This window comes from Cucurbita pepo, chromosome 14 (assembly GCF_057944985.1).
Source record: "Cucurbita pepo subsp. pepo isolate OVF chromosome 14, ASM5794498v1, whole genome shotgun sequence".
In the NCBI taxonomy this organism is placed as follows: Eukaryota; Viridiplantae; Streptophyta; class Magnoliopsida; order Cucurbitales; family Cucurbitaceae; genus Cucurbita; species Cucurbita pepo.
The window spans coordinates 9467877-9492244 of NC_141811.1; the positions used below are offsets into that span (position 1 = coordinate 9467877).

The following is a 24368-nucleotide window of genomic DNA, read 5'->3' on the forward strand; positions in this document are numbered from 1 at the left end:
ACATGCAGTCATAGGGCAACACGCCTTGTACAAGCATGACCGTGACACCAAAAAAAAGATGTTTTTAGAGAATCGACCTAGTGTGACAACCTCTTGTCTCGAAAAAGAAGAGTTAGTTTTCAAAAAAAAAACAAAACAAAACATAATTTTGAGTTATATGTTACAAAAATTTGTTACAAATGATGTGAGTTGAATATATTCTACTCAAATCAGCGTGAATGTTTTTCTCTCTTTATTTGATTTTTTTTGTTGAGAAAAATCTGTCGTTGGCTATTAAATAACGCTCGTATTAACAAATTAGTAAAGTTAATTTATTAGTTTATAAAATTAAAATAAAAGCAAGGGCCTCAATACTTCATGCCTCCCATTCTCCCAATCGGTGGTTTCAGTCCCACAGAAACGTGAACGTCGGAATCGGACTCTACACTCTCCATTCGCCGCCGCCGCCGCCGCCGCCACCGCCTTCGGAGTCTAAGGTCTGACTTATTGCTCTCCGCCGCAGGAAGATGGAGTCCTCCGTGTTAGCGGTTGAACTCATTGTTTCCTATAATTTCAAGAACAAGAAGCTTTTAGAGGAAGCCCTCACCCACTCCTCTTACGTTGAATCTGCCTCCTATCAGCGCCTTGAGTTCATCGGCGACTCGGCTATTGGCCTCGCTTTTACCAATTACTTTTTCCTTGCGTATCCCGACCTCCAGCAGGGCCAACTCTCTTTACTTAGGGCTGCTAACATAAGCACTGAGAAGCTTGCTCGTGTTGCAGTCCGCCATGGCTTGTATCACTATGTTAGGCGCAAGGCTGTCGCTCTCGATGATAAGGTTTTCGATTTCACCTTCGATCTCTGTTTCTTTCCTTTTTGTTTGTGACTAGCAGCCTTTGATTTTTCCCTGATTTAACTCTATTTAGGTTTTTTTTTTTTTTTTTTTTTTAATTGTCTAGGTTAGAGAGTTCGTCGATTCTGTCGCCCTAGAAAACAACTCAGTTCCGTATGGTGGGTTAATGAAGGCTCCTAAAGTTCTTGCTGACATTGTAGAATCTGTGGCTGGTGCTATCTATGTAGACGTTAATTTTGATCTTCAAAGACTGTGGGTGGTAGGTTCATGGATATATTTTTGAAGTATAATTACTATTTCATTACTAGTCGAGCACCGATTAGTTTTTGTTTTTGATGTTTTGTAGATAATTAGGGGTTTGCTAGAGCCCATCTATACTCCTGAGGATCTAGAGGTAGAACCCCAACCTGTGACTGTTCTCTTTGAAGTTTGCCAAAAAAATGGGAAGCAAGTTGACATCAAAAATTGGAGTAACGGTTCCAAGACTGTTTCTAGTGTCTTTGTTGATGGTATTTTTGTTGCATCGGGTTCTTCAACACATAAAGAAATTGCAAGGCTTAATGCTGCCAGAGAAGCTCTCGCCAAATTGTCCAAAACTATGGATATCAATATTCGAACGGCTGTAACTATTGATGGTATTGATGAATCTTTTGAAATCGAAGGGGCGAAGCAGAAATTACATGATTTTTGTTGCAAGAAAAAGTGGCCAAAACCGAATTACAGGTATAATATTTTAGATGTTGCATAACTTCCATTACTCAGACTCTGAATTAGGAGGCAGTTTATCTTTTGTAATTGTAGATTTTACATTTACAAGCCTGCACTCCAAGTTATATACTTGCTTATTGAATTCTCAAGTAGTTTATGATGAAATGCAATTTTTTTAAATCTTCTTGTCTTATATCTTCATCAAACTACTTTCATTCTCTCTGTACATGGAAATTTTATTTCTTCTCAAATTATAACATTCTTTTTAATTGTCATTGCTCATTAGCTGATTTGTTATTACATCTATACACTGATTTGTTTAAAATATTTTTCTCACATTCTATTGAATCTCCTCCTCTGTGCATTATGTTGGTTGGATGAAAGTCCCACATATGATAATCTAGGGAACGATCATGGGTTTATAATCAAAGAATATTATCTCCATTGACATGAGACCTTTTGGGGAAGCCCAAAGCTCCCAAAGCAAAGCCATGAGAGCTTATGCTCAAAGTGGACAATATCATACCATTGTGGAGAGTCTTCCACTAACATGGTATCAGAGCATCTAACACATTATAGTTACCCATTATATGTATTAAATTGTATGAGTAAAGCTAAAGACATGTGGTGAGTTTGATGTGAATGACAGTTTTGGATTATTGTTTGTATTATCTTGACCTGTGGTGAGTTTGATGTGAATGACAGTTTTGGATTATTGTTTGTATTATCTTGAGTCGATTTGTGGGTAATAAATAAAAACAGAGCTAACAGAGAGATCAGTCACTTACCATATAGTTCTGTGACCATCTTTTTTCCCTTCCTCATCTTCCTTTTTCGGGTATGTTGTAGCACTAAATACTATATGGGTTTTTTTTCACCTGCAGTACTGAGAAGGATTTTGGACCTTCACATGATAAGAGATTTACTTGCTCCGTTAAAATTTCCACTTCTTCTGGGATGCTGTATATGGTGGGAGATGAGAAGTCAAGAGTAAAGGATTCAGAGAACTCTGCGGCCTCTATGATGATTCGTGCTTTACAGGAGAAAGGGTATCTCTAATGCTTTATTTATTCAATTGGACAGAATCTAGCATATTTCATGTCCAACTATTGGATCAGCTAGGAAAAATTCGTTTTCATCTTTATTTTTATTTTTTTTTTTTCTTTCTTTTATACTTATTTATACAGGTAGATATCTTGTGAATCCTTAGTCTAGTTGCCTTTCTGAGTAAAACTTGTATTAAATTCAGCATTCATTCATCGAAATGTAAAATTCAAGCCGACCAGTTTAGGTTGTCATGATGCAGTGTAAACCGATTGATATCGGGTCTGCTTGGTGCATATTTGGGAGGGATTTTAGAATAGGGAAATTAGAGTAGATGGATGGGGATGGTCGTAATTTATAGTATCAAATTTGGAAGATGGATTAGTTTTACATAGTGTACATAGGCCTTCCATGATTTAAAAGATTAATTTGTTAACAGTTTGCAACTTCTGATTTTTAACCATGAACTTTGAATTTTTGAATCCAGTCATATGCATATGCATATGATCTGTGGACCCTTTCCATTTGAAGTTTAGATTTTGTTTCAAGTTCTTTTGAATTCTTAAATTAATTTTACATCAAAGAGTCTTCTTGTCTTTCTCATGTATATCATCAACACATCTCATTGATCTTCCATTGATGCTGAAAGGTTTTTATTTATTTGTTTGTTTGTTCTTCCCAGATTGGTTAGTCGAGCATTTCTCTAAATTCTTGTATATTCTTTCCATACTCTTGTTCCACCCTTTTTGTTGGGGGTTAAAAAACCGTTTTAGCCCCTAAACTTTTAAGGTTACAATTATAATTTAATTTGTGAACTTTAGTTTTTAGTAATGTAACTAAAAATTAGTTCTTATATTTTAAATTTTGTATAACAATTTAATCTAGTTTATAATATGAATCTTTCCATTTATTTGGCTTGCATACTTAATTATTGAAATTAACTTTGGTTTAAGTATAGGAACTCTATAGTAAGTGATAAGTAAATAAATGCCTCAAGGGTTACTTTATAGGAACTCTATAGTAAGTGATAAGTAAATAAATAAATGCCTCAAGGGTTACTTTAAATATTGCATAGTCCAAACAACCTCCAAATGACAAATGACTTAGGATTCTAAGTAAGACCTTTTTATAAGGACACTGAAGATATTTGAGGTTTCAAGGTATTTGAATCAGTTTTATAACTTAAACCATGACTGGGATGATAAATGGCCTAAATGCTCGGAGTTTTCAATGAGCTTAAAATGTTATAAGAGGTTCATTTATGATATGAATGGTTATGCAAGTTCCAAAGGACATTAAAATATGTTCGGGAGATAATTTAAAACTTAAAGAAAATGATTAAATTACTCTAAAAGCCCTAAATAAGGATTCAGATTTGCCGGAGATCCTCAAGAAACATATTACGATCTCTATAAAGACTTATGTTATGGTCGTGCCTTAAGAGTAACTTTGAGACTAGGAAAACAATCTCTCCAAAGAACAAGTACCAAAAAAAGAGTCGGACACAAGCCCTAAGCCCACCAAGACTTAAAAGATATAAAGACATGAAATGTTATAAGGAACTCATTAGTAAAAGACGAACGTATCCCCTACGGGCACTTTATTTTTTCCTTCTATCTTGAAATTCCTTATCCACGGGGAATTAAAAATCTGAGAAATATACTTAAAATTACAAAAATGACATTTTGTCATTTATTCTTAATATTTCCTTTCCAAACCTTTTTTTCAAAAACCTTGAATAGTTAAAATTTTGTTAGGGTATTGAAATCACTTACTTGAATAGTTAAAATTATGTGTACAAGCTCATAACTTAAATAACATTTACCGTCTTCAAAATAAATCGTGAAGTCACTTATTATTAATTAAAAAGTTGTAACTCAAGCTCATGACCACTATCTAAATTATAACATAAAACTTAAAAGTACAATAAAACCTCTCTAGATCTAAGAATGAACACTCTAACCAACCTAAAATTTGCAACCCATCGAAGAGCAATTGAAGCTCCACTTGAAGTATGTTGTTACTATGTTTATAAATGAAACTTGACTTGTCTAATAAAGTATAAGTCACAATTGAGTTCATTCAATGCAACATTATTTGTTGTCTTCTTGAAACAACATGCAAGGTAAAATATCATCGTCCACCTTGAAGTCTTTATGACATGATTAAAACATTCTATTTTATATCCGACCTCTTAGTACGATGGAAAACCAAAGTTTGAAGAGACAATTTACGTGGGTACCTATAGCTCTACTTGATATTTGTTTCTCGTAGGAATTCTCAAGATTTTGTAAGATAAAAAGCAAATTTTTTTTTTTTTTTTTTTTTTTTTTTTTTTTTTTTTGCATATTTTTAGATAAGAATAAAATGTTGGGTAGAAAGCAAAGAAGGATGCCTTCCTAATTACAGGTTCAATCCAACAACGAAAATTAGATAATAACAATAAACAAAAGAATTGGAGGAAACAACTTCTTGAGCTAAACCACTAATTAAAACCTTAAATTTTATCAAAATACAAAAAAAAAAAAAAAAAAAAAAAAAAAAAAAAAAAAAAAAATGTATTTGGTCCCTTATATATTCTTGAGTTATAGAAGAGGTGCCCTCCTTTTTGCCACCTTTCTTTTAAAGATCCCTTTGTTGTTTGAAAAGAAGAGATTCTTTGTTACCAACAACAAATAATGCAAAAACTTGGAATTATTATTATGTTAAGGTAGGTTGGTAGCATATCTATATGGGTTTGAAGGCCACAAAAGGGCAGGCATGGAGCATGTCAGGTGTGCTTAAATTTTGTGAGTTTCCAAGTTCTTTATATCACTATCAAGTGTTGTTGATATGTATGTCCTTTTGTTTGGAGGGAGAATAACTTTAAATTCTTTTCAAAAGTTTATGACTTTTTGTTAAAGCGCTTTTCTAAAGTTGCTGCCTCTCACACATGTAAAACCCCAACAAATCTCATGAGATGCTCTTCTACTTCATTTTAAGATTATCAGTTTCTACTTCATCACATTCTTTTCCTATCTTTCCAAATAATCAAGTTTATTAATATATCATGTTTCAACTGATTTCAATATTTGGGATTTGTCGTTCGAGCTTCCCCTTGAAGTTTTAAAACACGTCATGAAGGAAGATGGATTAGAGGGTTGCACATCGATTGAAGAGGGAACGAGTGCCAACGAGGACACTGAATCATAAAAGGGGTGGACTGTGAGATCTCAATTCGGTTGTGGAGGATAAGGAAACATTCTAAGGATGTAGAAATCTCTCCCTCATTTTTAAAACTTAAGCCCTAAACCCTAAACCCTAAAAAGGATAATATCTACTAGAGATGGGTTTGGACTAGTACAAATGGTATCAGAGCTAGATACCGGGCAGTGTGGTAGTGAGGACGCTGAGCTCTAAAGGGTGGTAGATACCAAACGGTGTGTCAGTGAGGACGCTGGCCCCGAAAGAAGGTGGATTGGAGGGGCTCACATTGATTGGAGAGAGGAACAAAACATTCTTTATAAGGATGTGGAAATCTCTTCCTACCAGATGCGTTTTTAGCTCAGAAATGATAACATCGACTAACGGTGGGGTTGGATTGTTACATATTTCTATCCTTTTTCAAACATATGTATCTTTACTCATATTCATTTCATCCATAGGCTAAGTTATGTAAATGATTTATCCCCAAACATTGTAAATGTACTAAATAGAAGTGATTTTGGTAACACGAGTTAATTGAAAAATAAAACAGAAACACAATTGAAAAGGCTGAATTAAACTGTACAAACCCTTCAATTTTAGTTTTACATAATTTCCAGAATAAATATAAAAAAAAAAAAAAAAAAAAAAAAAAAAAAAAAAAGACTCAAAAGGGTTTACGATAGAAACCATGAACATTCTTCCAAGACTCCTCTTTCTGCATCTCCAACTGCTTATAGAAATTCCCAATAAACGTCTCAGCTTGAGCAAACAACTCTTGCCCATTTCCAGCGGCGCCGCCAGAAGCCTCCTCTTCCGCCTCCTCACTGTCGCCGTCTCCGATGAAGAAAATGGTGGAAGCAGAGGGACACTTGTTCAGAGATTCCATTTTGGGATTGGGAGGGGGAATGTTGTCGGAATTTGGGATCTTGGCGGAGGTGTCGGGGGAAGGGGTGGTGTTGGGGCTGTGAGCATTACTTGGGAAGGCAGAGGAGAGAAGGCCAGCTTGTAGAGCGAGGGCAAGGATGAGAAGGTTGAAGATGAAGTAGAGATATGTGGGTCTAAGGGATGAGGAAAGAAGAGGAGTGATTAGAAGAAGCGCGGTGAGGCCCAAAAGTAGAACAATTTCGGACTTCTTGAACCTGTTCATGGCTTCTCATCTTCACCCTCTGCTGCTGCTAAAACATCCTAAAATGATACTAAAACTGTATACAGAGTTGTTGCTGTGGAAAACAGAGTATAGCTTTTGGCCTATTTATACACACAACATATTCACTTTCGTTGCTCAAAATAAAGCACTAATGAATCAAATATATATATTATTGATTTTTTGTTAGATTCCCTCATCATTTTTTTTTTTTTTTTTTTTGGCGTATTTTACAAATCTTATCCATTACTTGCTTTTTTTTCTTCGTCAATGTAACAATAGTTACAAGATAAAATAAAATAAGTCCTTTAAAAAGAAATATACTGTTAAGTTTAAGTAAAAAATAGACCTTTAAATTTAAGCAGATTTAATTTCATTAGAGGGAGAGATGTTGACAAATTAAATACCATTTTTTATGAGTTTTTGGAAATCATGATCCATATCTATTTTTACAAATATATATAATTGGTCAAAAATACTTAAAAAGAACACAAAAATAAAGAAAAGAAAAAAAATATGAGAAATGTTAAACTGTTTTAAATTGTCAAAATTGGATAATATGATCGATGTACATGAAATAATATTGACATATTATTTAATTTAAGTTTTACTAACTAACACAATTTAAAAACAATGAAAATAAGGAATACAACTTAATTTTGGGTATAAAACAAAATATTATTTACGTATAATTTATTGAAAAAAGAAAATCAAAAGTGCACAATATTTTTTTTAGTTCAAAATTTTCACTCAAATTACTTATTATTCTTGAGAAAAAAAGTAAAACAATATATTAAAATATTAAGAAAAAAGTTAGTATGACATATATATATGTTATTAAAAAAAAAAAAAAAAGCTACAACTAGGAAAGAAATTCTAAAATAACAAAATTAATAATAAAAAATTAAAAAAAAAAACGTTTGAAAAAGATTTTAAAATCTAAAAAAAGAAAACAAAATTGAATAAATTCCCAAACAAGTTCAAAAAATTAAAAGATAAAAGAAAAAATCAAATGGGTTTTAAATAGAAAGCCATAAACTAAAAGAAATTGGATACAACTTGTTCTAAGCTAAGAGAGTAGATCCATCTTGGTAAAAGGATTCTATAACATATGGTTCAAGGTTGACATGGCCAGTAAGAAATATGCAGTGCTACCAAATTCGAGTTCAGCCGTCTCCAACTAAACAGAGACACACCCTGACAAAAGTTTGAGATCATCGAAACTTAAGATTTAGGGTTTAAGGTTTAGACAAAAGTTTGAGATCATCGAAACTTAAGATTTAGGGTTTAAGGTTTAGAGTTTAATCACTCATTCAAACTATAAAACCAAAGGAATGACTGGTATGAGAGCTTAAAAGTAAAATACCATGCAGTGCAATGGCATTCTAGCTATCCTTAAACTGAAAAACTCGGCAAATCGTACTCGCATTTCTCTGCTAGCGAGTGGGATCAAGCCATTCGCCTAGTAGCAAACTTAAAACTCGCCCCCATTATAATCTTAGTAATTTGTTTAAACAAAATCATCCTAGAAAAGCATGTATAAAATGTCGAAACTTACAAAGGTGGCATTTCTTCACCATCCAAGTAGCAAGAGTTTCACGAGCGCCATCCGAATATAGAGACCATTCTTTGCTTGTCGGAAGTAGGCAGCCCTCGGATCCTCATCTACATCAACAGTGATCTGCAAAATAATGTATAACTTGTAGTCACGACATGTCTGAAAATACATGTTTGAGAATACTTATTATTCATCTTTGTTACCTCGTCGAGCCGAGGGAGGGGGTGCATGACCACAGCATGTCTCTGCATCACTTTTAACACATTCTTATCCACAATGTACTTGCCTCTAGCTTGTTCATACAGATCAATCCTCTCCCCAAATCTTTCCCGCTGAATACGAGTTTGATATACCACATCACACTCGGACGCAACTTCCATCAAGTTCTCACATTCTTCCCATTTCACACCTTGTGCTGACAAATACTCTTTTATATCATCCTAGATGAACAAACAAGTTCAACGGTTAGAGGATCTTAACCTCACTAGTTACTTCCAACAGATTTGCCTTCAACGATTTACCATAAAATACCAATAAGTAAAGCATAATCAGTTTATCCGGTAATTATTTCTCCAAATATTGCTTCCCAATATCATGGTACAACAAAGAATGTCAGCCGATAGACAATACTGTCATATTTTTGCTTCAAAAGTTACCTTCATTTTTACAACATCTGGAGAGACGAAGTATATCTTCACGTCTTGATACTTGGCGAGCAAATATGCTAGTGACCGTACAGTTCTACCATTGGCAAGATCTCCCACAAGCCCAACTTTAATTCCATCCAGTTTTCCTATCTCTCTCTGAATAGTATATACATCTAGAAGAGCCTGCCAGAAGAAGGTCAAGGGTTCAAAAAAAAAAAAAAACAAAATAGATGCAGATATCCATCATAGCAGAACATTACGAACAGCCTTATTTTCAAGTTCTTGTAAAGCTTAGCAAAAGGAGCTATGGAGTGGATCCATACTTCCTTTTCTGATGTTTTTTTATATGACCCTCAAAATGAATCAAGTACCTCATTCTTTTATCATATTCATGGTAATCAGTGGTTCTCATTGGAATCAAACGCAATGAAAGATCAACATTCAAACACTTGTTTGAACTCTTATACAAAATTCAGCAAAGCAAGCAAATACAGATGGTAGGAGATAAAGTCATATTTATTTAGTGGCTGTTTATAACAATAACCCTTAATTGATTCGTTTCTTTAAGAAAATATTTGTAATGTGGATGTAACAATTGAGTCGATTCTTTAATAATTTTGCAAGTACTATGGCACTTACTATTTATATTGCTTAATGAATGCAGAAAAGCGGTATATAATTAGTAATTTGTCAATATCAACTTTTCTTGTGAGGACAAAACTCGGTGAAAATTTTGGACATCAACAATCTTTCGAATGAACATACTCATTTCAAATTTCTACCATTCATGCTGTACTCCGTCACCAACAAGCATGCTTATAACACTTCCTTACCATTTACACTTACATGTTACGTATTCATACAACCATTATATTACAAGACTAAAGAAGGAGCTGACAAAACCTGAGTGGGATGTTGTCCAGGACCATCACCAGCATTAATAATAGGAATGCCAGCAGTTGCGGCAGCTTTCTTAGCAGCACCACTTTCAAAATGCCGCATTACAATTATATCTGAGTAGCCCTCAACAGTTCTGATGGTATCTGCAATCAAGTGCATATAAATTACAAGTAAACTACCGTAGGAAGGTGAAGAAAAGGAGGTGAAACAATTCAATCACCTTCGAGAGTCTCTCCTTTGGCTGCTGAAGAAAACTCCCGCGCATTTTCAGTTGTCAATACCTCCCCACCTAACCTTTTCATGGCAGATTCAAACGAAAGCCTAGTTCTAGTTGAGGGCTCATAGAACAGGGTAGCCATCAAATATCCCTTGAGCATTTGGCTTTTAGATGAACTTTTTTCAATCTTTTCCATATCATGTGCAACATCGAAAATATCATTGAGAATCTCTCTATCAAATTGCTGAGATTCGATCACATCATCAAGCTCAAACTTCTTGCTTACAAAGGGAGAGAGTGAATTTTCAATTTCCACAGCACGGCACAGGATTTCATTCCTCATTGGAGATTTCTGAATATGTTCCCATTTTGATGAATTCTCACGGAACTTGGTTTTGGAGTACCCAATCCGGGAGTAGGATGAACATAAGTTACCGTACATATAGCCCTTACAGCGTTTTATTGCTGTTTCGGTGGACGCATGCTCTTGCAATGAGTATGTCAGAAGGGATGATGAAGCAGCCATTTTAATATCCAAAATATCCTGGATAGGCTCAAGTTATAGTAAAATAAGCCTCCTTATTTAATCGTCTTTGACATAGGCAACTAGCATGGAATATATCAAATAATAAATGAAAAAAAAAAAAAAAAAATTGTTCACACAGCATACAAAAGCATTACTACATGCGTCTGCAACTCTGCCTTGCAGAAAAACAGATGCAGTGAGGTAAAAACATGGCGCAGGAGACTATTATAACAAATAAGCTACCTTTATGAATCTCGTACGAAAGGCATGCAAAATATAAAAAAGGAGTAGCCCATCAATACGCCCTGAAGCTTATGGAAACTAAGGCATGTTTGGAATGATTTTCAATGAAATGAATTTTTAATCACTTACAAAGTTAATCGAAACAAACCAGCTCTAAATTAGAAAGGGATTAGAGAGGTCTATGGCTAAGAGGTCACCAAAAGAAGACCAAAAAGGAAAAACACTAGGGTTTTCAGGATAAGGCAGCAAAATATAATTTATCCATATACAAAAGAAAGGACGAGTGTTTCCAAACTCCTCTGGTTCAAATAAACAACAATTTCGAAAATGCAAGCACAGATACTAACATATATCTGCTGAAATGAGGATTGTTCCGAATCCTCTCTCCATCTCAAACACGATTACAAGTCATCCATTTAAGGAAGCAAAGAGTAAAGAGAAAACAAAAACCAAAGGAACAACACAGAAACAAATCCTTAATAGAATCCATTGAAGTAAAGATGCAATTCACAAGGAATATTAAGAACAATTAGCCTAAAAAACAAGCGATTAGAGCGAAAAAAAAGAAGTGAAGAGATGATATGGAATACCTGAGAGTGAAGCGAAGAGTGACCGGAAAAAGTAAAGGAGAAAACGCAGAGGGAGCGGAGAAGAAAGAGGGAGAGGTAAGGAAGGAAGAGAGAGGAGGAGCGGCCGGAAGCGTTGCGGGTTGGAAGCGGAAGTTTTGAAGAAGAGATGCCGCTGAAGGCTCAAAGGAAGAAACGGGGGGCGGCCGGAAGCGGATGTTTTGAAGAAAAGATGCCGCTGGTGGGAATGACAAATTTAACAAATTAATTTTTGGAAAATTATTACCAATCATTTTAGAGTTTTTTTGTATTTTGTTTTTAAAAATGGTAATTTTTAGCTAATAATAATAAAATAAAGAATTATTAAATCTATATATATCCAGGAGGGGAAGTTTTAGTTCCGGGGGAAGTTTCCTCACCCTTATAAATGTGGTTTGTTCTCCTTTCACAACCAACGTGGGACATCACAATCCACCCTATTCTCGACCCAGCGTCCTCACTGGCACTCTTCCCTTCCTCCTATTGATGTGGGACCGCCCCCAAATCCACCCCCTTTGGGACCCAGCGTCCTTACTGACTCATTGCCTCGTGTCTACCCCTCTTCGGGGAACAGCGAGAAGGCTGGCACATCGTCCGATGTCTGACTCTAATACCATTTGTAACGCCCTAGATCCACCACTAGCAGATATTGTCCTATTTGAGCACACCTTTAGAAGCAGATATTTTGAAGAAAATGTATTGTTTGTGATAATGAAAAACTTTGTAACGACTCAACTTTCTAGATTTCCATTCATTTAATTTTAAAGGTTGAAAAGATATTTTAAAATAAATACTTATAATCGTGTACAGACAAGACAAGCCATATAATTTCCATTAAAACCATTAATAAAAAAAACAAGACCAACTCTCATGCACACATACATGACATGAGTAATTACCACAATATATATTATATTACTCTAATATAATTTCCATGTACACAAATGATTAATGGTAATAAATTATTACATAATATAAAAAATAAATAAATAAATAAATAAGAAAATGGCAAAAATGTAAAAAATTTCAAATTTTAATAGGGTGGTATAATTTTTAATTATAAAGAGAATCTCAATCCATCGTAAGAAAAAGTGTCCAAAAAGAAAGAGAGAGAGAATTTATTTAGAATAAAATAATTGTGAAAAGAAATTTGTTCCTTTGAATTTTTCTTTTTTTCCCAATGGCATCCCCACGAACCCATCCAACGACTGAGATTGCCCTGAACTTGCTCGAGATGGTGAGAATAGATGCTTCAAAAATTGCATTTTTACCTAAATTTCATACGGGGATTCACAATAATTCTAGCTAAATTAAGAGTCGGTGACCATAAGGCTACTGAAGAAGAAGTAAATGATTATCTATCTGTGCTTTTAGTTTGAGAAGAAACGCACTAATACCCAAGAAACAAGCTGTTATTTTCTAGATATCGAGTTTACTGTGTTTGGATGATTTGAGAACCTACGTACCACAAAATTCTTCAAACTTATTCTTATACATTCAAAGGGGATAGTACCCACATTCTTACAGAATGGCTCGAGCAAAAAGTTTAGTGACTCACGCTCAATAATACAAAATATAAACTCATGAAAAAAAAAAATCTATAACAAAAACGGTGGAAAAAATTATTAGCCATGTGTAAGTCCTGTCGCCCTCTACGATATCCACGTTCACAGATCTTGAATTCTATAACTATCAAAAAGTCTCCTTAAACTCGAACGATATGTAGAAATCAAAAGGATTTTCCCCCTGAAAAAGGACTCACCTCTTTACGCCGAAGAATTAGAGGCTTCTACAAAAAAAAATTTCACAACATTGGAGATAATGTCTCGACGTTATATAATTTTTTCAAAATTGACTTGAGCGAACCGTGCGTGTTATGGCCTTGGGCCTTTTGGGTTGTTTGGTGCATTTTGGGAGTTGATGTCTAAACAATGTCTTCTCGAGTCTTTTGACTGCAACATCTCTTCTGATGACTTGAACTCTTCAATCCAATTAACTCATGTATGCATGCAATAACACTCCTGTCTGCTTCAAATACTTGAAATCTATAAATTCTACAAACAATCTCGTGAAATTCAGTATAACTACAATAGTTGATCGAACAATGATTGTAGATCAAGTTTAGATCCACTGTAAACGATGAATAATCGAGAATAATGTGAATATATATATATATATATTAATTAATTAAAGTGGATGAAGGAAATTAAAAAAGAAAAAATCTTATATGATCGTCCAATTGGACAAAAATTAGATGTATTTGTTATTTATTTACTTCTCACATTAATTCTTAGGGCCTAAAAACGGGGACCACTGACCACGCTCCATCTGCTGCTGCGTTCTTCATTTTCATTCTTCTTCTTTCTTCTCTAAGCTCCGGCCTCTAATGGACGAAGTGATCGTAGCAGCCGACGCCTCGTACAAGCCTTCACTTCTCCCCTCAAATCTCCCTCTCCTCTCTGCCTTCCTTTCCTTCGCGCTCGCTCAGTTTCTCAAGCTCTTCACTACCTGGTACTCTCTATTGCATCGTTTCTCTTCCTACTGTTTCTTCTTAATTGCTATCTTATGCTGCTTCTATTTTATGGCTTCTTAATTTGTCTACAATGTCAATTTATGAGTCTGTTTGAGACCGTCGGGTTAGGTTTCACTGTGTTTTTGAAAACTGGGTTCTAATCCCCCCAATTAGATTTAGGGTTCTATTACACCCACCTTCGTTTTGAAATTTTGTTGTATTGTTACTTTTTTTAAGCTTCCATTTATGTTTCTGTAACTTCTCTAGCTTGGGTTGGTATCCCACTGTTCTAATCTCTTCAAGGGAATAGATTCTTGTAAAGTTAATGCGATAAACATTAGTTTAATTTTTTAATTTTATTAGAGAACATTTGTTTAAACTCAATTCTTGAATTTTAGTTTTGTTCTATATCAGAATTAATTGATTTTGGTTCTTTAAAGTGAATTCAAGTGTGCTTCTTGATGAAACTGGTATGTATCAGATTGTAAAGGGAATCTCTTGATTCTTGAAGCAAGGAAGTGAGGGAGGAATGAAATTGTCTCGAAGGGGATTTTGAGGTTCTCACTAACAGAGAGACAAAATGGAGGCAAAAGTCTAGGGTAAAATGAGTCAAAGAAGGAGATTGGAGGACCTCCTACTTTGATAAAATGGTCAGTGCCAAAAGATCTTGGAACTGTATTTTGCTCTGATGTTGGAGGATGGGAGTGTAGTGATCAAAGATTGTCGTTGAAGAGGATATTTTGGAACTTCTTCTCTACCTTGCATGCGTCTAATGCTATTCCTTACTTATTTGTAGTTGGTTTGGACTGGGACCCCAATTAGCAATGTGGAATGGGATTTCCTTGAACTTACTATTCTAGCTGGAAGAATTGAGGCCACAATGTTTAGTTGCAAGGGGTAAGGCTCTTGGCCTAGATAGTTTGTATGTGGCTTTTTTTTTTCAAGAGAATTGTGTTTGGTAAAATTTGATTTCTTTTGGTGTTCGTTGAACTCTATGGGAGAGGTGTGGGGGATGCAACCATGAACAAAACATCAAAACCTATATTTGCTCGATTTCAAAGAAGTTGGATGCTAGGAAAGTCAAGGATTTTAGGTCTATTAGCTTGGTTTCTAGTCTATTAAGGCCACAAATGTAGTTGCTATGCGGTGAGGCTTTTGGTCCAGAAATTTTGTCTATATATTTCTTTCAAGAGAATTGCGATTTGATCAAATATGATTTCTTTAGGTGTTCATTGAACTCTTTGAGAGAGGTGTGGGGATGCAATCATTAAAAAAATGTCAAAACCTATATTTCTCTATTTCCAAGAAGTCGAATGCTAGTTAACTCAAGGATCTTAGGTCTATTAGCTTGGTTTCTAGTCTATTAAGGCCACAATGTTTAGTTGCAATGAGGTTAGTCTCTTGGCCAGTTAGTTTGTCTGTGGATTGAGATTTGATAAAATATGACTTCTTTAGGTGTTCATTGAATTCTAAGAGAGAGATGTGGGGGGTGCAACCATGAACAAAACGTCTAAACCTATATTTACTCGCATTCAAAGAAGTCGGATGCTAGGGAAGTCAAGGATTGTAGGTCTATTAACATGGTCTCTAGTCTTTGGATGATCATATCTAAAACTTCGGCAAAATGAATGTAAAAGGTCCTCCCAACATTATTTCCCCATCCAGGGTGCTTTTGTGAGTGGGAAACAAATCCGTGACTAGGTTTTGAAAGTGAAAGGCATTAGATAGTATTGAGTCATGAAGGAGGAGAGTGCAATCGTTAATGTTGACTTTAGAAAAGCATATGATCATTTTTTTTTTTTTTTTGGAATTTATGGATGATTTTTTTTATGGGAAAGATGGCTTTGCTACTATGGTTATAGGTAGTGTATCCTCTTTCCCCTTTATTTTCCATCTTTATTGGTTATCTTCTAATTCACCTATTGATGAGAGGCGTGTTCAAGTCTCTCATTTACAAATGAAACCATTTTTGTTTTTAAATAAAAAGTATTATTAAGCGAATGAAACAACACCACGAAGGCTCGCTGGGGAACTTCCTCTTTAGACTACACATGCAACCAAACTGCAGTCATGTCCTTTCAGATTTGAGAACATGTGGCTGGACAACCCCTCCTTCAATCTTCTTTTTCTCCGTGGTGGAATGTGGAAAGCCCTAAATATTGGGAAGGTGTTTGGTTCATGAGGAAGCTGATCGCCCTCAAAGGACTATTAAATTGTGGAACAAAGAGGTCTCTGGGATTTTAAGGAGTAAGAAAAGGAGGTGTTGGCTAGAATTAATGCTTTTGACAACCTCAAAGCGGAGGTAGCCTAAATGAAACCCAGAAAGAGGAACATTTTTCTTTAAAACTGGAATTTGAGGAGAGTTAGTAAGGAAAGAACCCACCAGTTGGAGGCAAAAAGCTGAAGTGAGATGGGCCAAGGAGGGAGGTTGCAACACTCCGTTCTTGGCGAATGGGCGCAAAAATAAAAATTTCATTGGTTCTTTGGAAAATAATAAGGGGAGGTGCTCAAGGGAGACGAGAAGATCGAGGGGGATTTTTTCTCGAACCTCTATGCACCGGTTGTCGGGCCCAAGGCCTTTGTTGAAGGCATAAATTGGAGTATGATCTCAAAATAATCGGGAAGTAATAAAAGAGGACCTTGCACGAGTTTTTAAGGGGTTTTCTGAAAGAGGGATCTTGGACAACACCCTGAATGAGGCCTATGTTTGCTTCATCCACAAAAAAGAAAGGGCGATTAAGGTTAAAAACTTCAGCCCATCGGTTTCATTACAAGTGTGTACAAAATCATTTCATCAAGCTTAATGTGAGTTATGTGAACTAGTATTAAGGTTCATCCTTGTTTGTTTTTGCTTGTCTTTATTATTTGTTTTGAGAAGTGTGTTCGGTTAGTGATAACAAAAATTGAAAACAAGGGATTTAACAGAAAACCAAGTTGTATTCAATGTTTTCATTGTTTCTAAATTGTGTTTGGTAGTAAATTTTAAATTTAAAAATATGCCAAATTGTTTCGCTTTTTTTGGGTCACATGATCCAAATACAATCCAAATATTGTTTTGAATAATTAGTTCATTCAATATTATAATTAAAATGAGTTTTTGAGGACTCAAATTTGTAATTTTACAGATATAGGAGACAATTTATTTGATTAGCAACAGATAATAAGTTAACGGAATCCTAGAGCTATACTGGGCTGTTCTTCCTTGCCGCTTCTTTCTTGTTTCACTGATAATATAATGGATAGTGCAGGTTCAAAGAGAAGAGATGGGATTCCAAAAGGATGCTGGGGTCTGGTGGAATGCCTTCATCACACTCGGCCACGGTAACGTCTCTAGCTGTAGCCATTGGCTTGCAAGAAGGAACTGGGGGACCAGCTTTTGCACTTGCTTTGGTTTTGGCATGCATTGTACGTACTTAACTGCCAGGTCTTGTTCATTATTTGAGTTTAACTTCTATAATGATATCTTTTATTGTTGTTTTCTGTTTGATAATCTCAAACGTTGTATGAATGAATATCTATAATCATGACTCTCCTTGGAAGTTATAAGAAATCTTTAATTGTCCAAAATTTCATCAATTAGTTTTTGGTTCCTTGGGCGATTAAATTAGAGAATTCCATTGATTTTTGTTTTTTTGTGGAATTTCAGTATCGGTACCTAGTACTTTTTATGATATTCAGATCAACAAATTGCCATGATACACCATGTTTCATCATAGGGGATTACATGGCACTTTAGATCTGTCAGTGGCAACAATATTTACATAGATCAAATATCTTCAACATAATCTGGCAGCTAAGATGAAGCCTTCAATTGGCATGCGTCTGCTGTCATCAAGGATTTAAATTTTGATGTAAATGAATATGTTAAGATTTCAATTATATAATCTATATTCATATAGTTAATATTCTTATTCGACTTATATATATACACACTACATTTGTATGGTACATTAGAAAGATATCAATTGTATGCCGTAGCTTCCTTGTATTGAATGGTTGATATATATCATTTGGTTGCTATGAATTAAGTTACTAGTGGGTGGGTGATTTTTATATTCCTTGAATTCCTGAAACTGTTGAAGCAAATAGAATTAATGACTGGTATGTTTTGGTATATCTTGTCCCTCATTACTGCCTTCTTTTTATTTGATCTTTCAATTCTGGAAGGACTCTTTATTGACAGAAATTCAAGACTTGTTTTCTCTATGAACACAAAAACCCATCATTGCATTTAGAAATATCTCTATTGGTTCCTGTTTTAAATTTTGAGAAGCATCCTTGTGCATCCACATGATTCATCCTCTTAGAATGACAAACATGGTCATAGTTCAACTAGCATAAAACATGTTCCCTCAACCAAGTGGGCATTGGTTCAAGTCGATCCATCCTCTTAGAATTATTTCAGAAACTGAAGTTTCAATAAGTTGTAATGCCCTGTATGGCAGTTATCTTTTTTGAGAAGAGAGACAATTTCATTGATAAATGAAATAGGTGGAGAAAACCCCGAAACACCTTTAGGTAAATTATGTGAAAGTGTTCTCCAATGAGAAATTAACAAAGAGGTTATAAGTATTAAAAGGGTATTTACATTTACTCCAATACATCGCATGAAACAGAAGTAAATCCATAAAGCAATTAAAGGAATCTCAGTATCTCGGAAAATTCTGACATTCTGTTTGTCCTGAGAAAGACTATTAAGAGCCAACCGTAGCTACCAAAATTGAAGCAAGAAAATCAAAGATGGTGTTAGGCAAATGTATGGACCAGTCGAAAGCAGCTAGAATAATATCCCAGTATCTAGAAGTAAAATACAGCGAGCAAATAGGTGACTATGATTCTCTGAAACTGCGGAACACATAACACACCAAGATGGAAAAAGGTTGATGTATGACATTCTCTGTTGAAGATTACGTTCCCAAAGAAAGATTTTAATCTTCTTTGAATAAGCATCTTGCCAAATCACTGAGTATAGATTATTCAACAAGGGTTCATTTGTACCCACAATATTTTCTATACGAGATTTAACAGTAAAAGTATTGGAAGGATCAAGAGGCCAAGACCAATAATCATTCAGGTTCCTTAACCTAATTGAGGATAGAAGATGAGAGAGATTGGACCATTCAGTTGTCTCCAATTCATTAGGGTTCCTACAGAAGCTCAAATCCCAGGCATTAGTAAAGGAACCCAGACGTCAGCAACTGGACTATTTGGCTGAGAAGTGAGTCTATAAAGAGGAGAGAAGACAGTATCAATAGCTTCATAACTCAACCAAGAATCACGCTAAAATGAAATTGATCGATCATTACCAAAACGACAGGCATGAGACTTAACAAGAGATAAACTGGAGCAAATATGATGCCAAGGTGATTTGTGTGAACCTGTCAAAATTAGACGAGGCCAAACACAATCAATCTGGGAGCCATAATATTTAGCAAAAATAAGTCTGCGCCACAAGGTGTCTCTCTCGTTTAGAAATCTCTAAATCCATTCAGCCAAACGAGCCAAATTCTGATGATAAAAGTTCCCGGTTCTAATGCCACCTAATCGTTGGGAAGCTGTGTTGTCTCTCAATTAACATAATGCATTCCACCTTCTCCTTTGGAACCTTTCCAAAAGAAACTATGAACAAGCTTGTCCAAAGAAGAGGAAATCTTTGCTGGCAGTTTAAATTACGACATGTAAATCGGCATACTAGAAAGGGTGGTTTGGATAAGGCTATGCCTACCTCCTTTGGAAATAAATGAATATTTCCAAGTCCTAAAGGTTTGTGCTGAATTATTTGAAGAACTGGCTACTGGAATGAAGTGTATTTTTTAATTACCTCCTGGTGGAAGACCACGATAGGTTGAAGGCATTGAACCTTGTTTACAACCAAATTATGTCAATAACTAGTCCAGTTCTATCTCATAAAGGTAGACCACGATAGCTTCACAACTATTTTTTAATTACCTCCTGGTGGAAGACCACTCTTAGAAAGATTAATATTCAAACCAGAAGCCAATTAAATTAATTTCACAATATTAAGATGTGTCAAAACTTCTAATCAAAAGTAGAAAACAACCATGCATCATCATCAAGGATGGGTTGCGATCTTTCCCAATTGAGCATCATGAGATATTAATCTGCTAAGACACTCAAAGGCTAAAATGAAGAGAAAAGGGGAAAGCAGATCACCTTGAAGAATGTCCCGAGAAGAATAACGTCCAAAAAATCCCAATCAACTTTATCAAATGTTTTTGCAAGGTCCAATTTTGGAACCATACCCTTATTACGAGAGACATTCCAGTCATCAACCAATTCATTGGCCAATGAAGAAGCATGCAGAATTTGTGGATTAGCTACAAATGGCAGTTGATTCTAAGCAATAATAGTAGGAAAGACCAGTTTCAATCTATTAGATAAAACACAAGCAATAATCTTGTATGCACATGGAATGAGACTGATTGGGCTATAGTCAGTGACAGATTTGGAGTCAATTCACTTTGGGATTAAACAATGATAGTTTCATTCAACGCCACGTTAATAATTCCAGAAGAATAGAAATCATGAAGCATGACCATTACATCATGCTTAGTAGTGTTCCAAGAGTAACTTAAAAATTTAGCATTTAAATCATTTGTACCAGGAGACATACTTGCACCCAAAGAATCACAACTTGGAATTTCTCACGGACATCATTACTGGTGGCCCATAAACAACAGAAAGCTAAAAAGAAAAACCGTCAACCGTCAAAACATGAACAAAGACGTAGAAGTGACCTTGGATAACCTCTCGCACTGAAAATTCTGGTTCACTCCTCAAAACAAGGATACCCCCAGAGGCTCCAATCAAATCAAGTGATGCCCAACTAATATGAGATGAACTCCAAAGAGATTTAACAAGATAATTGCCGATCTCTGATTTTTTAGTTTCCTGAAGAAAAACAATTCCCAGATTGGATTGATGAAGAGTTTTCTTGATCAAAGGGCACTTTCTCCATGATCCAGACCCTGAACATTCCATGAGATAAATTTCATTGATCAACCGATTCTCCCTTCAAAAGAGCCGGTGAGGTTGTTTTATCATAATAGTGGACAGTGGTATGGAGATTTTGCAATTTCGTTTTAAATTTGGAATTTCTTCCCAGAAGTTGTCATGATTTCTTTTTAGTTGGTTGTGGTAGAGGGGGGATAGCCATAATGCAAAGACCATGTTTACTCAGAATAGGGGTCAAATGTTTGAGGTACGAGAGCAGGGAAAAGGGTGAGGGGTATGCAGTTGGAAAGGTGTTATGTTGGATGGGTGGGTGAATGGATTGATGGTTGAATAAATAGGATGAGGTGAGCTCCAATAAAAAAAGTTCAGGCTGTGGGGATAATGGTTGATGAGGTTGAAGAGAGATAGAGGCATCAAATGAAGGCAAGGATAGATTGGGTGATGGCTGATGAAAGATGAGACTAGCTGAAGGAACTCCATGAATGCGATAGGCAGTGGGAGGTTGCACGACTACCAGGTAAGTTCATCACAAGCAATAGAGAGAAGTTTGTGGTCAATGGTGATTGATCGGTTGGAGTAATTTCATTAAGGCTGGATGGATATGGGCATGGTGGTTGGAGGGGGAGCAGACGGTTACAAGCCAGAGGAGAGGCATACTTGTGTCTCATTCTTATAAATTAAAAGATCTTTGGGTTTGTCTTAACATCTACTTCTAGATTCTAGATGCTTCTGGTGTTGGAATACTTGTGTATCCATCTCGTTGTCAACTTCTTTTCTTTATAAATCAGGGCTTTCTATTTTATAGTTCAAAACGAGTTTTTATATTTCTCCTAATGAAGATGAACTGAGCCAATCCCAGTAAAGCTAGAACTCGAAATGTAATCACGTTAGCCCTTTATTGTAGAAAACAGCTGGTCAACAGCTTACGTCATTTCCTATTCTTACACCAAAAACTGCGACATTAATAAGTGAGACGATAAAAAGAAATCCAGTAGATGGCTCTTACTCATCACTTCTTACATAACAGATATTCCAGTTGTTTTTCTTATGCTTCCTGTACTAACGACGTGCTACGATAATTGACAGGTAATGTATGATGCTACTGGTGTTAGACTCCATGCCGGTCGCCAAGCTGAAGTACGGTTGTTGATTCGTATGAAAACACTTTTATTTGTCAATGGTCTTTTGAAATCAATGGCATATTTTGAAAATTTCAAATCAGCCTGCCTTTACACATAGCACTCACGCTGTTCAGCTTAGCTTTGAAAAACCCATTTCATCTAGAAGTTTGTATCCTTTGAAAGGACCCATTTCATATTAAATTCATATCTACTACCTATATCATAATTTTCCTTGCTTGATGTAATAACTTGCGTATATTTCAGCTATTAAATCAGATTGTCTGTGAACTTCCTCCCGAGCATCCTGTCTCGAGCGTTAGACCTCTACGGGATTCGCTTGGCCATACCCCGCTCCAGGTTTTTCGTCAAATGCCTTTCAAGTCGTCATAGTTTATTCTTTTTAGTATTCACAATATTTTACGACTGAGTTTGATATCATGTTATAAACTGCATTATTCATCCAACATATTTGGTTACTGATATGGTCTGTGTTTCGGTTGCCATTCGAGGGATCTTCATCGATTACTAAAGGTTTTCCAACTTCCACACGCTTTGCACTCGAGACATTATCCGAATTTCTGAGTCTCCTTCCCTCCCATTGCCCCTTTGGGAAATGTATGGTTGATATCTAAGACTTTGACATGACTTTGGGTGCAGGTGCTTGCTGGGGCAGTGTTGGGATGTTTAGTTGCGTACCTGATGAGGGTTTCAGATTAGGCGTACAGTTCAGATACATGTCCTTAAATTTGTGCTTGCTTGTCTTATCCAGTTGAACGAATGTAGATGTACTTAGCTTCCCACTTAGTACGTAGTATTCTTATTGTTTGTCAAATAATATACACATATATATAGAAATTTTGAATGGTGTCTATTCGTATTGCATCAATTTTCTTTTGAAAAAATTATATTTCCTATGTAAGTATTGAAAAGATACTAACTAACTACTCTATGAAAGGTTGTATGTCATTTATGTCATTTGTATTTACTAAAACATACAGATGAGCCTGCTTTAGTTGTTTCTTGTCGGGTGTCATGGAAGTTGCACATGAGGGTTGTCTCCTTTGATCAGTCTGATTTCGATCTTTCCAAGTCGAATAGGTGCATTATGCAAAAGTTCTGTGTAAAACTATATAGGTTTTTCAACAATGCACTCAGCATTACAACCTTCAGATCTATTTCGATTTTGAACAAATTCCTTAATAACTTTAATGTACATCATGATAATGTGCATCTCCCATGGATCTCCCTTTGATGTTAAAAAATAGGTGATTGTTAAAATATCATTACTACCCTAATTCAATAATTATACGCATATATTTTATGATTTAGTTATTTTAGTAATAAAGATTGGAAAAGAATTAAGGTATTTTAGAAATAAATGATTATATATTTTAGAAAAGGATTTAAGGTATTTTAGAGATAAATGATTAGATATTTTAGAGAGAAAAAAAAGTCTGGTCTCTACTATAATATCATTCCACCCATATTGAATTTTATCCCAAGAATCACAAACAAAACAAAGTGTAGTAATATTTTACCTCTTGTAAACTCTTCTTGATTGATGTTAATAAATTGTGTGTTTCCCAGATGTATTCGATAATCTAGTATTAGAGCGAAGTTGGTATAGGTTGTCTAATCTCTTGAAATTCTTAGTATGCTATGGTTGCAGCTATGTTTGATCTTCCACATCAGAAACATTTTTTTTGAGATTATTAGTTTGTTTCTTTGTGTCATGAGTAGTTCGTAGCTCTACAAGTTTTGTGTCGAAAAAGCTCGTTTGGTATTACTGAGGTATAACTAACACGACGAGTGATTTTCAAATTGTTGGAAGAATCAAAAAACACGATGAACGATTTTCAAATCGTTGGAAGAATCAAGAAACTCAACAGCACAGTTACAACATGTGATGTCCTTCTCTTTACAAGGATAAGACTTATGAGAGTCGTTGGCAGGAGTGAAACTATGCCGCCAGAAGAGAATCCTAATGGCGTCTTGCACAAATGGAGAATCAAAATAGTCAAAACAATGTTTGTCTTGAAGACCACAATCGAAAAAGAGACGTTAGAGCACATTTGGGATGACAAGACACTAAAAGAAGTATGAGACACGTTCATGATATTGTTTTCAAAGAAGACGATACGAGGCTACA

The 24368-nt window shown here is 35.4% G+C and overlaps 4 protein-coding genes across 5 annotated transcripts; 2 read left to right on the plus strand and 2 right to left on the minus strand.

The window, feature by feature from the left end:
- Positions 1–334: 334 nt before the first annotated feature.
- RTL2 (RNAse THREE-like protein 2) lies at positions 335–2839 on the plus strand. Its single transcript, XM_023696135.2, has 4 exons — positions 335–818; positions 940–1092; positions 1180–1556; positions 2426–2839. Exons 1-4 carry the CDS (start codon positions 507–509, stop codon positions 2598–2600), a joined length of 1017 nt encoding a protein of 338 aa, XP_023551903.1. The 5' UTR covers positions 335–506; the 3' UTR covers positions 2601–2839.
- A 3585-nt stretch (positions 2840–6424) lies between these two features.
- LOC147789529 (uncharacterized) lies at positions 6425–7090 on the minus strand. The gene has a single exon (XM_087117673.1). It carries the CDS (start codon positions 6916–6918, stop codon positions 6436–6438), a length of 483 nt encoding a protein of 160 aa, XP_086973799.1. The 5' UTR covers positions 6919–7090; the 3' UTR covers positions 6425–6435.
- Positions 7091–8236: 1146 nt separating this feature from the next.
- On the minus strand, positions 8237–11816 carry PYRB (PYRIMIDINE B). The gene is made up of 6 exons (XM_023697420.2): positions 11597–11816; positions 10241–10781; positions 10024–10163; positions 9130–9303; positions 8677–8913; positions 8237–8596 (listed from the first exon to the last, which is right to left on the minus strand). The coding sequence occupies exons 2-6, from the start codon at positions 10761–10763 to the stop codon at positions 8489–8491; spliced, it is 1182 nt and encodes a 393-aa protein (XP_023553188.1). The 5' UTR covers positions 10764–10781; positions 11597–11816; the 3' UTR covers positions 8237–8488.
- Positions 11817–13894: 2078 nt separating this feature from the next.
- Positions 13895–23090, plus strand: LOC111810317 (uncharacterized). 2 transcript variants are annotated; one of them, XM_087117400.1, is made up of 6 exons: positions 13895–14122; positions 17372–17528; positions 22185–22235; positions 22484–22576; positions 22729–22750; positions 22877–23090. In XM_087117400.1, exons 1-6 carry the CDS (start codon positions 13998–14000, stop codon positions 22990–22992), a joined length of 564 nt encoding a protein of 187 aa, XP_086973526.1. In that variant the 5' UTR covers positions 13895–13997; the 3' UTR covers positions 22993–23090. The 2 variants fall into 2 exon arrangements, with proteins under 2 accessions (XP_086973526.1, XP_023552782.1); XM_023697014.2 differs by lacking the exon at positions 22729–22750 and having other exon boundaries at positions 13897–14122.
- Positions 23091–24368: the final 1278 nt, after the last annotated feature.

Excerpts from the sequence above, each read along its gene's own strand:
- PYRB (XM_023697420.2), bottom strand. The coding sequence starts at position 10,763 with ATGGCTGCTTCATCATCCCTTCTGACATACTCATTGCAAGAGCATGCG. Across the intron at positions 10,164-10,240 it reads CAAAGGAGAGACTCTCGAAG|ATACCATCAGAACTGTTGAG; the intron begins GTGATTGAATTG and ends ACTTGATTGCAG. Across the intron at positions 8,914-9,129 it reads CAGATGTTGTAAAAATGAAG|GATGATATAAAAGAGTATTT; the intron begins GTAACTTTTGAA and ends TTGTTCATCTAG.
- LOC147789529 (XM_087117673.1), bottom strand. The coding sequence starts at position 6,918 with ATGAACAGGTTCAAGAAGTCCGAAATTGTTCTACTTTTGGGCCTCACC.
- RTL2 (XM_023696135.2), top strand. The coding sequence starts at position 507 with ATGGAGTCCTCCGTGTTAGCGGTTGAACTCATTGTTTCCTATAATTTC. Across the intron at positions 819-939 it reads CTGTCGCTCTCGATGATAAG|GTTAGAGAGTTCGTCGATTC; the intron begins GTTTTCGATTTC and ends TTAATTGTCTAG. Across the intron at positions 1,557-2,425 it reads TGGCCAAAACCGAATTACAG|TACTGAGAAGGATTTTGGAC; the intron begins GTATAATATTTT and ends TTTCACCTGCAG.
- LOC111810317 (XM_087117400.1), top strand. The coding sequence starts at position 13,998 with ATGGACGAAGTGATCGTAGCAGCCGACGCCTCGTACAAGCCTTCACTT. Across the intron at positions 17,529-22,184 it reads CTTTGGTTTTGGCATGCATT|GTAATGTATGATGCTACTGG; the intron begins GTACGTACTTAA and ends GATAATTGACAG. Across the intron at positions 22,751-22,876 it reads ATCTTCATCGATTACTAAAG|GTGCTTGCTGGGGCAGTGTT; the intron begins GTTTTCCAACTT and ends CTTTGGGTGCAG.